The 13,773-nt window shown below is 44.9% G+C and overlaps 2 protein-coding genes across 4 annotated transcripts in view; one reads left to right on the forward strand and one right to left on the reverse strand.

Annotated features, from left to right (window-relative positions):
- The window catches only part of LOC118221427 (uncharacterized protein C7orf50), a 90,864-nt gene that overhangs the window by 25,322 nt on the left and 51,769 nt on the right, over positions 1-13,773 (forward strand). The window lies entirely within an intron of this gene.
- On the reverse strand, positions 469-7,050 carry LOC118221423. Of its 2 annotated transcripts, none has more exons than XM_035406483.1 (2): positions 6,790-7,050; positions 469-4,292 (listed from the first exon to the last, which is right to left on the reverse strand). In XM_035406483.1, the coding sequence occupies exons 1-2, from the start codon at positions 6,794-6,796 to the stop codon at positions 3,208-3,210; spliced, it is 1,092 nt and encodes a 363-aa protein (XP_035262374.1). In that variant the 5' UTR covers positions 6,797-7,050; the 3' UTR covers positions 469-3,207. The 2 variants fall into 2 exon arrangements, with proteins under 2 accessions (XP_035262374.1, XP_035262373.1); XM_035406482.1 differs by having other exon boundaries at positions 469-4,305; positions 6,794-7,048.

Below are 13,773 nucleotides of genomic sequence, written 5' to 3' on the forward strand. Positions count from 1 at the left end.
GGGTTTTCGTCATACTTGTTCCTGGTTATGGTTATACACTTTGTTGTACGTCGCTCTGGATAAGAGCGTCTGCCAAATGCCTGTAATGTAATGTAATGGGTTGACGGGGGGTTGAGAAGCAGATATGCTGTGGGAACCTTTTATTAGCTGGATCCTCAGTGTAGTATGTTCCCCTGCACGTTTTTACATCACCACAATAAACTCCACCGGCAGTCACCTCTAGAAACCGTCTGCACTCGTTTCAGATGTCCACCCGCTTTATCCTTCACCTTTTATAATAAACCCCTATTCGTCCAGTCGGAATATTGTGAAAACAAACAAAATAGCAGAAGCAAACCTTTATGGAAGGATTCAGTCTGTGTTCATGGGATAAACCAGCCTTTGCAGGGCCCAGGATTATTTTTGAAAAGGGATTTGTTTTTGGTAGACAACGTAGCCTGCAAACACCTGGGTCAAACTGAGCACACGTTTAAAAAAAGAACAATATAGGTACTTTATTAACACTGAACTGTTTATTGAAAAGTTCACACTGGCAGTAGAATGGCAGTGCATTGTTGATACATTTGAACCAAACATTGTAACTGAAATGTGAGGTGGTTAAAAATCCTGCATTGAAAATGTACATTTTTTAACTTGCAGTAGAACTGGTAAACAATTTCTCAGACGCACACATAGCCTACCTGTCTTTATTCCACCAAAATGATGGTCTAGCAAGTCAGTCAAACTGTTTGTGTTGTCAGTGTGTTCGACCTGGAATGTTTGTGTGATTATTCATTGCTAAAATTAACTATGATATTGGGCTTTTCTCACTTTTACTTCTAGATGCTATTAATGCCTGAGCTCCACTTAGGTTTGGATCTTTGTCGGTCAACTTTGGTTGTCATCTTTTATGTATTTTAATGGAAGGGCCTTTTGTTAGCCCGTATCTGTTGATAACATTGCAAAAATGTATTTAGTGGCACTCAGAGAAAAATTATGGGAATGCGGGCATACCAAGCTGCATGTTGAGGAACTTGGGAGCGAATGGTTTTTCTGAGAATTACCAGCTCCCCCCGCAGCCTTTGTGGAGACCGTTACAGGACATGCCATTTCCAAAACACGGCACATTATTTGTAGTCAACACCTTGTTTCTTGTGTGTTGTAATGGAAACCACATGCCTTTTTTAAAATGCCTGTTTGACGTTTTGGTTTCTGAAAGCATGAACCCAATATTGTGTGACAGGCATTGTGCCAAGCAGAACAACCAGCAACACCTTGATTAGATTGCTCTGTGACCACTCTGTTGCTACTGCTTGAGGTGAATGCGTAGTTAAGGTGTGCACACGGAGGTCTTCAACCACAGTGACCGTTGTAGGTTAGCGTTTGTACTGGCTGAAATGAGCAGCGCCTGGTAGGGCATTCTATGGAGGAATATCGCTCTAGTCTGAGCCATTCCAAATTGACAGATGGCGTTGCAACCTTTGGTCTTTTGGGAAGTACAAATTTAGGGATGAAGTGTAAAAAAAAAAGAGTGGTTAAACTTTTTAGATGGTTTTTAAAAATTTGGGGCATAGCATGTAGCCTACTGCACATTGCCATTCTTCTGATTATAGCTTATGGGTGGCACTTTCTATTGGGGCTCAAGGATGTTTCAGTGGAGGCTGTAACACTGTACAAACCACTTCACACAAACATCTCTGGGATGTCTTTTTCCTCAAATATGGGGAGTGTTGCATAATTGGTGGCTAGCAATTCTATAATCAGACAGTTGTAATGACAGAATGATGGTCAGAATGATGATCTTGTGATGCCCATCTTGTTTCAGATTGTTATACCTTAATAATTAACAGCTAGTGTTATTGGTGAAATTTCTGGAATGTGTCATCATGAACTAGCAAAGGTTTTGTTTTGTTTTGTTTTAGTCTCTGGCATTTATTAAGGGCATATCAAATAAATGCTTACATCACCAGAGTGTGGCCTTCAAGTAATGTTGGCATGAGAATAATTAACGCAGATGAAAATGTAGCTCATACTGAAAATATACGGTGGACACACTGGGAAGTCATCAACTTTCATTCATAAATTGCATAAACTGCAGCTTAATGTTCAACATTGCACACACCACCCTGCACTTAACGCACTGAAATGAATAGGCCTCGGCCTACTTGCTGGGTAAAGCAAAGCAAAACAATACAAAACGCAAAATGCAATTGAAAACAAGACAAAAGCACTGCTGTACAGTACTGGCTTATAACCGACAGAATTTGAAATGCAAAACAGTGTGTTACCACTGCTCTCTATGAGGAGTCTTATACGCATTCAGCATGGGGAAATTGCAGTATGACTCAATGAGGAATCCCGTTGAGATCCACTGCTGTTAAGTTGAGCTTCAATAGAGGCCCTGTCCTAGTAGGGGGGGGGGGACTGCAACAGAAGCAAATGAGGACAGACCGCTCTGGGGTACAGCGGATACTCCTGGTAGCAGGTCTTCCGTGCCCTCCCACAAGCTCACTGTAGCAGCCCTGCTGCTGTTCACCCCAGTGCACCGATTACGGCATTCTGAGGATTATAAACGCACAGACAGATATGAGCTTCAGCGTCCCAGCCTGCTTTACATTTAATTTAATTTTAAAAAGTCGCTGTGTTTAAAGGTACCCTGTTTCGCCTGATATACAAAAAAAACTTAGCAAACAAATAAAATACAGTGTTTTGCATCCTGGACCTGTTAAGCTTCTACGGTCATTTCTGCACCCTGAGAACGCTTCAAAAGCGAGTACCACTTGTATGCCTTTTATGCCCATTTTGGTATACGCAGAACATGTTTCATTTTTTTAGAATTTGATGTTTTCATTTTTTTAGAATTTGTATTTAAAGATTACAAATACATTTTATATTGCATTATATATAAACCATTTTGTTTCCAGTCGGTCCTGAGATTGAAGCTTGGCTCATCCCAAGGCATTAACCTGCCTGCGGTGCAGTATCTGCAGAAGTACGCGCACAAGGACTTTGTCCAGCTGACTTTGGTGTTTTGAAGTCACTGGTGAGATGATATTCTGTTGATGAACACGTGCCGTTTTAATGAGCTGTATGAGCCCAGCTCAGGGAGGTGCTCTTCGCATGCATTTCTTTTACATGCTGTCGTTCGGTTGCAGTTTTAAGCAGGCAAAAATGAAACGAAACGCAATATAAATAGGCCTGAGTTAAGGGCGTTGGCTGCTGTGGGTTTCACTGGTCGTAGCTGTGCTCCGTGTCTGTGATCTCGATGCGGGGGGCCATGATGTGGCGGTTGGTGTCCCTGGCGCCCACGCTGCGGCAGCAGTCGCCCAGGCGACGGGCGGCGGCCTGCAGGCTCTCCCTGCAGGGCCCGTGCAGCAGGAGCACCAGCACCAGGCTGCCGCAGCTCCCTGAGAACAGCACGAACTCGGCCACGCTCATCAGCGGCTCCCCGTCCGGCTGCGACGGCGCATCCACCCGCTTCATCAGCACGCCGCTGTAGAAGAGCCGGCAGACGAAGGTCACCAGGGCCACGGCCAGGAAGGCCGGGAAGGCCTTGAGCCTGGACAGGAAGCTGCCGCTGCCGCCGCCGCCGGGCCTCCCCCAGAGCACGCAGCCGGCCGCCAGGAGCGCCAGCAGGAGGAGGTTGGGCAGGACGAAGCCCAGGAGCAGCTTGGTGGCCTCATAGCCGCTGTCGTCGCCCCACCACGGGTCCAGCCGGCACCTGCCGACTTGGTAGGGAATTTGCCCCGCCCCCAGGAGCCCCGCCAGCAGCGCCGAGCAGAGCAGCGACAGCGCGGCGGTCAGGGCCACACACGCGGCGGGCGTGTCCCGGGCCCGCTGGAGCAGGGCCGAGCTGGGCGGGTCCCGGTCGAACGTCAGGAAGAAGCCCATGAGCACAAGCAGGAGCTGCCCGCTGAAGAAGGCCCCGTTGAACAGGAAGGACAGGAGGGTGCAGTTGAGGTTGGAGGCGATGAGGTAGCCCGGCCGGTGAGCCAGGGAAGAGAGGGAGCAGAGCAGGATGACGAATTCGGAGACGGAGAGGGCGCACAGGAAGCTGTCCAGCCAGGTCCAGTTCCTCCGGGCTCTGTAGGACTTGAAGAAGCTGTAGAAGAGGAAGAGCCCCGAGGCGAAGCCCAGCACTGCGCAGAACATGTAGCAGTAGTTTGCTCTGGAGACCACGTCGTTGGCATTTATGACATTCGTGATGTTGTTGATTGTGCTTGCTGGACTGCAAGAGACGCAGCTGGGGTGCTCTGCAGATGCAGCTGTCGTCGCGTTGGTCGCGTTGGTCGCGTTGGTCGCGTTGGTCGCGTTGGTCGTGTTTGCCTTGGAGGGAACAAGAAAACCGAAAACAGGATGCAACTGTGTATATCATGAATTCTAAAAGCAGCTTATGAGTGACAATATGACAAGCAAGCCCACAAGCAGAGTTCATTTTCATTTTCTTTCTTTATCTAGGTCGAAACATTGTCATCCAGTGTTATTACAGGTAGTGTGAAGGAATTTGACTCCATTTTAGGGGCCATTCCTTATTTTCAGCTGATATGTTTATAACCTGTCAGTCTCCACAAGCATTATGAATATTTTTTATGTAATAGAGCGCATTTTCATATGCACTCAGGAAATGGGGTATCGATAGAGAAATGGCACCCTTGGGCATGTGTGTTTGGGGAGAGGTGTATTTATTGCCTGTTTATCATTGTGAATAACATGTATAATCTACTCAGACCTGGGAATATTTCTGATGCTGCTCATTTTTAACTAAGCAGGAGCTTAGTTAATGTCCTGGGTGATTTACAATGCTGAGAACCTCGTAATAATTCTGCTGTCTTACAAGATTTATTGGAAGAACGAATATAAACAGTTGTCTGTCACAGCAAAAATAATTGTTGTTGGAGTGCTTTTGCATTCTGTGCAGTTTCCTTCCTTCCTGTTACTGGAATGGCAGCTTGATCTCAGATACCCTGTACCTCTACCAATCACCCAGGAAGTGATTCACTGTCTATGCAAAAGAACATAAATGTGCAGTTGGGACTCCACACAGACTGCAGTGATGGTTAATATGTACAAATCCAAAATATTGGCATGTTTTTTGATAAGATGGTTGAGCTTAGCTGAGAGTGGTGCATGCATATTATGAAGGAACGTGGTGTTTTTTTTATATTAAGAAGAATCGTGCACACACTGCTTTCAGATGGTTGGCTCATTGTCTTCTACCCTGATCAACTGTGTAGGTTACCAGTATGTGTCCAATTTATTAAAAAAAATTTATATCATGCATTACCTGGAAAATAGGCAGGACTGTTTAGAGTGCATACGCATAATTTTGAAAGATCTTTGTTCAGCTTCAAAACTGCGTCCTTTGAAATGCTTGTACAGCCTTTCTAAACAGTTCACCTGCCAGGTAATAAACTTACCACAAGGGGGAGCCTATTGCTGACTTCTTGAGTTGTATTTCAGGGGCTGAATTTTTTTAAAAAGTCCGGTCTTTGAAAGTAGAACTTAAAGCATGGAAAAAAGAAGTCCGTGAACTTAAGCCTGTGTATGTCTGAATGGGAACAATTGTCATTATAATTTAAATAGACATTTTTTAACCCAGCTAATATGAAATCTGAGAATAGTGCTGATGTGGTGTAGATGATGTCATAGGAAATTGACATGTAAAAGCTGGGCGATTGCACACAAGTGATGTGATGTTTGCAGGGGAGGTGTTGAGGGCAGCATACAGAGTATGGCTACAATCTTTTAAAGCTGTTTTAAGATCGGTTGTTTTTTTTTTTTTTTAAAGGGAATCTTGGGTCAGTTCTCCTTTTGTGGTGAATTTGCGGTTCACTGGCAGCATGTCGTAATTCTTCAGGCACTGTTCGTTTGCACAGAAATGATCCCACCTCCAGACCAGTCCTGTGGCTTGTCTCCCTGTGTTAAAACTGAGATCTCAAAAACGAGTGCCGCCAACACTGGCCTCGAGTTTAGATGTCTGAACAAGCACGATTCAGCTGCTTTTCTTCATCAGTCCAACTAAACACCCTCCCTGTTTATTTCTGCAACATAGAAACTACCTACAGTACATGTCATTTTAGCTAGCCTGGAACTTTGACTTGTGTGTACTGAATTGCAACAGTGTTTTATCTGATAGTTTATTCCTGCATGCTTCAGACTAACGTGATCAAAGTGTCATAGTTTCTGTAGCAAAAGGCAGGATTTGCCGGCAGCGACTGCTAGCCCTTATCTCCTCAGATGGTGGTATGAGAAAATGGAAGCGACTGGTGGCTTGGGTGTCACTGTGTTGCCGCAGCTGAAGCCAGAGCAGGAACGCGTTTGACAGTTTCCAGGCACTGTGCTGTAAGGACTGACTTGTATCCTCCGGGAGCGTGATGTAAGATTTCGGTTTATAGCTTCTTCCTTACTCTGTCATTGTGTACTCGGTGCAGTACTTGGGAGGCTTAATATGTTCTTTAATTGCACAGAATATAAACCGTTCCAGAAGTATAAAGCATGGCTCGATAAAGTTTACAGCCTCACTCGCCTCCTCCTATTAAACAAAGAGACTCTGTCCGGTGCTGACTCTTAGGAAAAAAAAAAAAAAGTGCCACGTACAGAAGGCCCACTCTCAACATTTCAAGGAAAAATGGGAGCACGCTACTTTTTGTATGTACCCCTCTCTCATTTCCGACCCCGACAGAGAAAAGAGTTCTCCCTGGGCTCTAACAGAAAGCAGCTGGTCTGTTGTGCGCTTGCATGCCTTCTCTCCCCCCCTTCCTTTGTCCCTTTTTCATTCTTATATATGTATAGAAATCCAGATGTTTCCACTTACCATTTTGTTCTTCTGTTTGACTTGGCTTCCCTCCCTTTGTTTTTGTTTGTCTTTGCTAAATTCGGCGCAGTGCGCGCAGGCAATCACAAGTCACTTCCTCTGAGAGTGATGCTTGTCCTAAAGACACAGGAAAAGCCTCGCAGAATTTGGGCTGGCCGTATTTTGAAACCCAACACCCTAGCTAGCGCACTTTCGGAGTGACTGCGTGGTCATGTGACCTGCCTCTCTTCCCCCTTTTTCATACACACGTGTTTCTGTTGCTGATACTCTGGAGAGGGTAAGAGCAGCAAAACTCACACCTTTTATTTACCTCAAGTTAAGTATTCCACACATTGTAAAGAGCTGCTTTCCACTCCCTGCACTGTGATTGTAACTAAGTGCTAAATAGTTTGCGGCTGGCCAAGCACACTATACGTACAACTTTATGGTGCTGGAGAGCTTTGTGGGCAACACTTGACCAGTAAATGATTATTAATGAAAACACAGCTTCCTACTTTTAGCTACTTTTAACCTCAGCACTATAAATTTATTGGGCTTTAGTTGACCTAGTCTGCAAGCTTTGCTTTTATGAAGGCGCTGTTTGTGGCAGGTTGTTTGTATACATCCTGTGCCCTTTAGTAGAACATATGCGTGCGCCCACGCACACACTCTGTTAATAGGAACTGGCTATGAATTGGTTGCATTTTTATTTCTAGCTCCTGCAGTTTCTGCACCCAGGCAGCCCCTTTACAGCTGTCACTGCACAGATATGAAACTGCAGTACAGCTGTCTTCTCTCCATGACTCTCTGAAACCACTCACATCAGACGTGCAGTGTTACTGCAATGTTTGTTAAATTGCAAATGCAGGAGACTAAGGAGAAAATGTTTTGGTTTTATTTTTTGGTTTGTGCCCGATTAGCTTGCAAGCGGAGGTGGTATTGTCTTGTGTTTGAAGCGGATGTGGTGAAGTTTTGAGAAACTAACTTCAAACACCAGCTTGACTTTTGTTCCACACACTGTGGAAGGGAGCATAGAGACTGCTCCAGCCCACCTGAATGCATAGCCTGGGCCGTCTGTGGTGTTTTAGACGGCTACTCTCAGAGCTCACAGGAAGGAGCTCAAACCCACACGAGGCTGACTAAGTGCACAGTTATTGAAAGCACAGTTTGCTCACTCCCCCACATACCAGGTTTCTAAAAATAAAACAATTTGCTGTGGAACTGCACATATTCACGGAGGGGAGGATTGAGATTTGAAGAAAAGAAATCCAGGAAATCACTTGCCTTTTAATAAGGATGCTAATCCTGTTTGTCAAAGGGCTTTTGGCACATGTACCCAGTTTAGAGGGGTTCTTTTCTCCATTTGTCCACTAGATGGAACCCTTATGTTATGTTACAAGTAATCCTTCCCTGTTTGACCGACTCTTCTTTGCACTTTGCAGTAGGCTTTGTGTAAAGAACCCAATGTACTTTCTTCTCTAAAGAGCGTTGATGTGTGAAACCATTATTTTATTGCATACAAAACTGCACAAGGTTCTTCCTGACACAGGTGTGCACAGGGACAAAGAGGCTCTGTGAGGGCTGTCTTTGCAGTGGCCTCGGTGTGTGGTAGGGTGGGTTAGGAGCTCTCCGGAATGCGAGGAGATTCAGAGACATCCGCCGGTGGCCGTAGGCACTCCAGGGAAGCAGGGGCACGGGGCAGGAGAGGGGTGTTGGGTGACCTGTCTGAGTGACCTGGAGAGCACACTGCCACACACACCGGCCCTCCCAAAGCTGCTCCTGTCCAGGGTGGGGGAGCGGTTGTGGGGAGGGGGGGTTGTATCTGACACCAGTGCAAAAAATGAGGTTGAGTGGTCACCTTTTAAAAATGTGGCTTAGAGAGAAACTCCCCAGTTGTTCTGAAAGGGTATATCTAGGAGCTGTCTTTTGTGTTTGAATCATTTAATGATATTCATATAAGGATTTAAAAAGATATTCCTGGTAATGATATTACTGTGCATGTAAGATATTCTGCGTTATATTAAATATTTTGGATTCTTTCAGCATTTTGTACGTTTGTTTTTTTTTTTTTTTTAACACACACACTATATAGCCTTATAGCAATTAGCTTTTGAGTTTATTCTGAGATGTGGTATCTTCTCAATAGAGAAGACACATTATAGACATTATTGAATGTATGGCAACTTTTTAAAAGATAAGGGACCAAATAGCACATTGAGATTTTGAGTTGAGTGGTCTTGTAAAGCGCGACCTAAATAAGTCTATGCTGTTGCCATTTTATGCTCTCAATACTTAAAGCTTATGCAAGCGATTGTTTAAAAAACATATTGATTCTGAAGCTATTGCTGGGTAGTAATGAGTTTGCATTCCTTATAGGTATTGACTGCTACAGTGCATTGGCAAGATGTGTCTGGAAAATGATGAGTCTTTCCAGAACTTGCATGTAACAAACAAGAAATAAAATTCTGAAGATGGCAAAATGTTAAATCCATTGCCGCCTGTCACTCACAATTTACAAAACTCCTCAAGCCACGTTTCCAGTACTGCCTCATTTCCAGAGCCACCCTTCATCACATTTGAATGTGGTTTGCTCATCTCACACACATTTGCATTTAGAATTGAGTCTCTTCTGTGTTTAGGCTACAGTGCTAAGAGGAGAGAGGGATAAAAGAGCAAGGATTATTCATTGGCGTGTCCTCACATTACTGTTTTGCAGTCATTGTTTTCCTTTGAATAATTTTTAGGGTAATGTTAATCGCATATATTGAGCACAGTATTTTATTTTATTTTTTTACTGTGTTGACCTGAGCACACCTAGGAGAACTTTATCTGTGTGTATAATTGGAACAGTGTATGCTGCAATGTAGGCTATAGTGCAAACAATTTGCACAGAAGTAAAAATAAGGCCCTGGTTTGGGAAGTGATCTGCGGTGTTGTAGTCCAGTTAGATCGGCACCCATGAGATGATTGCTACTGATAGGTGAGACCCTTAACCAGTCCATCACTGAGCACTCTATTAGAGCCTGAACCAGTCCATCAACGAGCACTCTGTTAGAGCCTGAACCAGTCCATCACTGAGCACTCTCTGTCAGAGCCTGAACCAGTCCATCACTGAGCACTCTCTGTTAGAGCCTGAACCAGTCCATCACTGAGCACTCTGTTAGAGCCTGAACCGGTCCATCACTGAGCACTCAGTTAGAGCCTGAACCAGTCCATCACTGAGCACTCTGTTAGATCCTGAACCGGTCCATCACTGAGCACTCTGTTAGAGCCTGAACCAGTCCATCACTGAGCACTCTGTTAGAGCCTGAACCAGTCCATCACTGAGCACTCTGTTAGAGCCTGAACCAGTCCATCACTGAGCACTCAGTTAGAGCCTGAACCAGTCCATCACTGAGCACTCTGTTAGAGCCTGAACCAGTCCATCACTGACTGTTAGAGCCTGAACCAGTCCATCACTGAGCACTCAGTTAGAGCCTGAACCAGTCCATCACTGAGCACTCTGTTAGAGCCTGAACCAGTCCATCACTGAGCACTCAGTTAGAGCCTGAACCAGTCCATCACTGAGCACTCTGTTAGAGCCTGAACCAGTCCATCAATGAGCACTCTCTGTTAGAGCCTGAACCAGTCCATCAATGAGCACTCTCTGTTAGAGCCTGAACCAGTCCATCACTGAGCACTCTGTTAGAGCCTGAACCAGTCCATCACTGAGCACTCTGTTAGAGCCTGAACCAGTCCATCACTGAGCACTCTGTTAGAGCCTGAACCAGTCCATCACTGAGCACTCTGTTAGAGCCTGAACCAGTCCATCACTGAGCACTCAGTTAGAGCCTGAACCAGTCCATCACTGAGCACTCAGTTAGAGCCTGAACCAGTCCATCACTGAGCACTCAGTTAGAGCCTGAACCAGTCCATCACTGAGCACTCAGTTAGAGCCTGAACCAGTCCATCACTGAGCACTCTGTTAGAGCCTGAACCAGTCCATCACTGAGCACTCTCTGTTAGAGCCTGAACCAGTCCATCACTGAGCACTCAGTTAGAGCCTGAACCGGTCCATCACTGAGCACTCTCTGTTAGAGCCTGAACCAGTCCATCACTGACTGTTAGAGCCTGAACCGATCCATCACTGAGCACTCTCTGTTAGAGCCTGAACCAGTCCATCACTGACTGTTAGAGCCTGAACCAGTCCATCACTGAGCACTCAGTTAGAGCCTGAACCAGTCCATCACTGACTGTTAGAGCCTGAACCGATCCATCACTGAGCACTCTCTGTTAGAGCCTGAACCAGTCCATCACTGAACACTCTCTGTTAGATCCTAGACCACTAAGTGCACTCTGTGAGAGTGTAGGAGCCAGAGACAGTTCTGATCATGCTGTGGAATCATTCACCAAAACATGGGAGGTCAGACTTGGCTGGTTCCTAGCTTTCTGATGTTTTCCTTATTATTTAAAATGGTTTTGTTTTAATCCTCTGCTAAATTTGCTCAAATGAATGTGTCTGGGGGAGCAGACTGGATTTCAGACACTTGTTCAGAGTAGGTTACCTTTACAAGACCAAAGAGGAGAGAGGTCAGTTTTTAGCGCAGTGTTAACGCAAACCTTTTACCCCGGGGTGCCCCCTGCTGACAGACAGGCTGCTCTGAGCTGGCCTCTGCGGCTCCGTGCCGATAGCGCACATTAAAGCAGCGCCGCAGCTCCGCGCGGCGTCAGCGCGACACAAAGGCCACGGCCGCGAATTGCTCCGCGCGGTTCCTGGCGCCGGCGCCCTCGGCTCCCACTTGGCTCGGCTTTTAAACATCTGAGGCGTTTGTTGTTCTTTTCTCGCTCTCGTGATAGCAGGTAGCTTTTCCCACTCGGGGCTTCGGCTTGGCTGCCCTTCTGATGGACTGTGAGGTCAGATGCTAGTCCAAACAGCACAAGGGCTTTGCCTGCATTTTTTTTTTAACCCCAAATTTGAGAATGAATCTCTCTCATAGGTTCGTGGGAGATCTAAACCACAGCAAGACCCAAGAGCAAAAGAATAGGCAGTAAACCAAAAAGGATTGGTTTGGGCTTAAAACTGCTGTAGTGGTCTGTTAATTTGGGTGGTGTATTTTTGCTTTTATGCTTTAATATATACTATGTTTTAAAAAGCAACTTAGATATAGAGACTAAGATTTCTTGCGCTATTACTATTTCTTGCTTGAATTTAATTGGTTATGCATTTAAAAAAAATGGAATTGGTATTTAATATTCATTGGTTCTGTAATAACATTAACTGACAATGACTGCTGTGCTTCATACATACAGTAGACTCATAATGAAACAGTGAGAATTTAGGACGCCAAACGCCATGGGTGAGCCGTAGTGCATTGGGGTCTGCTTTGTCATGGACTATTAACCTAATGCCACATCCATGGCAACTTGGGTAGGTGTTGCATGTAAGGGTACGTCTATAATAATTATTTGAAATTAACGATTTTGAAGTCACTCATAATAAATTGGCAGCCATACTGGACATGCCTGCCGAATTTTGTGAGTTTCTGAGCATGGGAAAGGGGTGAGAATTCGGCGAGTGGCGGCAGAAAAATAAGAAGAATCCAAGCACAAACAATAGGGGTCTTGGGGCTTGGGGATTGGCCCCCTGAAAATGGGTGTGTCCAAGTAATTACTTGTAATACTCTTGAAATAAAGCGGGTTTTTCCATTTGGTTCGGCCATAATCATTCTCAATTCAGCCTAATATCCTGCTGTAATGGGGACGTGATCATAGGCATCTGTGACCACGAGAACCAGAAAATATGTCCTGGTTCCATTAATGCGGTCTTGACTCCTTGACGAGGTAGTCGTCTAGGAAATGACCATTGTTTTAATGGGCCATTGGATTATTAGATGCTGCTGTGCTACTGCAGAAGTGAAGCCCTGTAATTGTAATTGTGTGCTGAGCGTGCAGGTAATACTGTTGTCAAGGGAACAGGCTATATCTTTATATATCTGTTTTGGCTAACTGCTGGGAGACAACGTCCTTGATGCTACAACTTTTTATCTAGCACATAGCACTTTACAATTAGATTTTACAATGATTATTTTACATTCGTAGGTTTGAAATTACACCAGAATCATGGGCAAATTGCATTATCTTTGAATAACTTGGTTAGAAAGGATGAATGTTCCATTTTATTAAGGGGTATAAAATGGATTTAGGTGGATGTTTGAAGTTCAGTATTTCAGTTTTGTGTGCTTCCTGAAACTCCCGAAGCAGCTGGACTGTGTAAATGTACTGTAGTGGAATTCCCCAATTTCAGCGCTCGGGATATGCTCCTTACCAGTAGCTGCCATCTGGTAATAGTAACACAGGGCAGCAGAATAGATACTTTTGGCCATGTAGTGTATGTGGACACCTGAGATCCAACATTTCATCTAAAATGATGGGCTTTCACTCTTACGGGAAGGCTTCATATGAGATGTTGGAGCCTTGCTGCAGGGATTTGGTTCCATTCAGGCAGGAGAGCATTAGTGAGGTTGGGCACTGATTTGGCGATTAGGCCTGGCTCACAGTTGGCTTTCCAATTGATTCCAAAGGTGCAAGATGGGGTTGAGGTTAGGGCTCTGCGCACGGGAAAGGGCCTTGCCCAAACTGTTGTGGAAGCACAGAATCGTCTAAAATGTGATTGAATGCTGTAGCATTAAGATTTGCCTTCACTGGAAAACCATGAAAAACAGCCCCAGTCTAAAGGGTGTACAGGTACACTAAATCACAAAAAGAATGTTGTAAACTGTAGTCATCTGGCAAGAGTGGCATGGGGCAGAAGTTCAAAGTAACAGACATATATATCAGACTGTCTGTTCTGGTGTATGTCACAGCCAGCTTCTGAGCTTCCAACCACTGCACACCCATTAGCAAATCAAGACACAGATACTGTAGCTGCTATAGCTGATTATGAATGGATTTTTTAGACCAGGCTCACCCTAAAAGCAGATTAAAATGATGTCCTTAATGCTTTGATGTTTTCTTTCGGTTCA

The sequence above is a fragment of the Anguilla anguilla genome, chromosome 2 (assembly GCF_013347855.1).
Source record: "Anguilla anguilla isolate fAngAng1 chromosome 2, fAngAng1.pri, whole genome shotgun sequence".
NCBI lineage: Eukaryota > Metazoa > Chordata > Actinopteri > Anguilliformes > Anguillidae > Anguilla > Anguilla anguilla.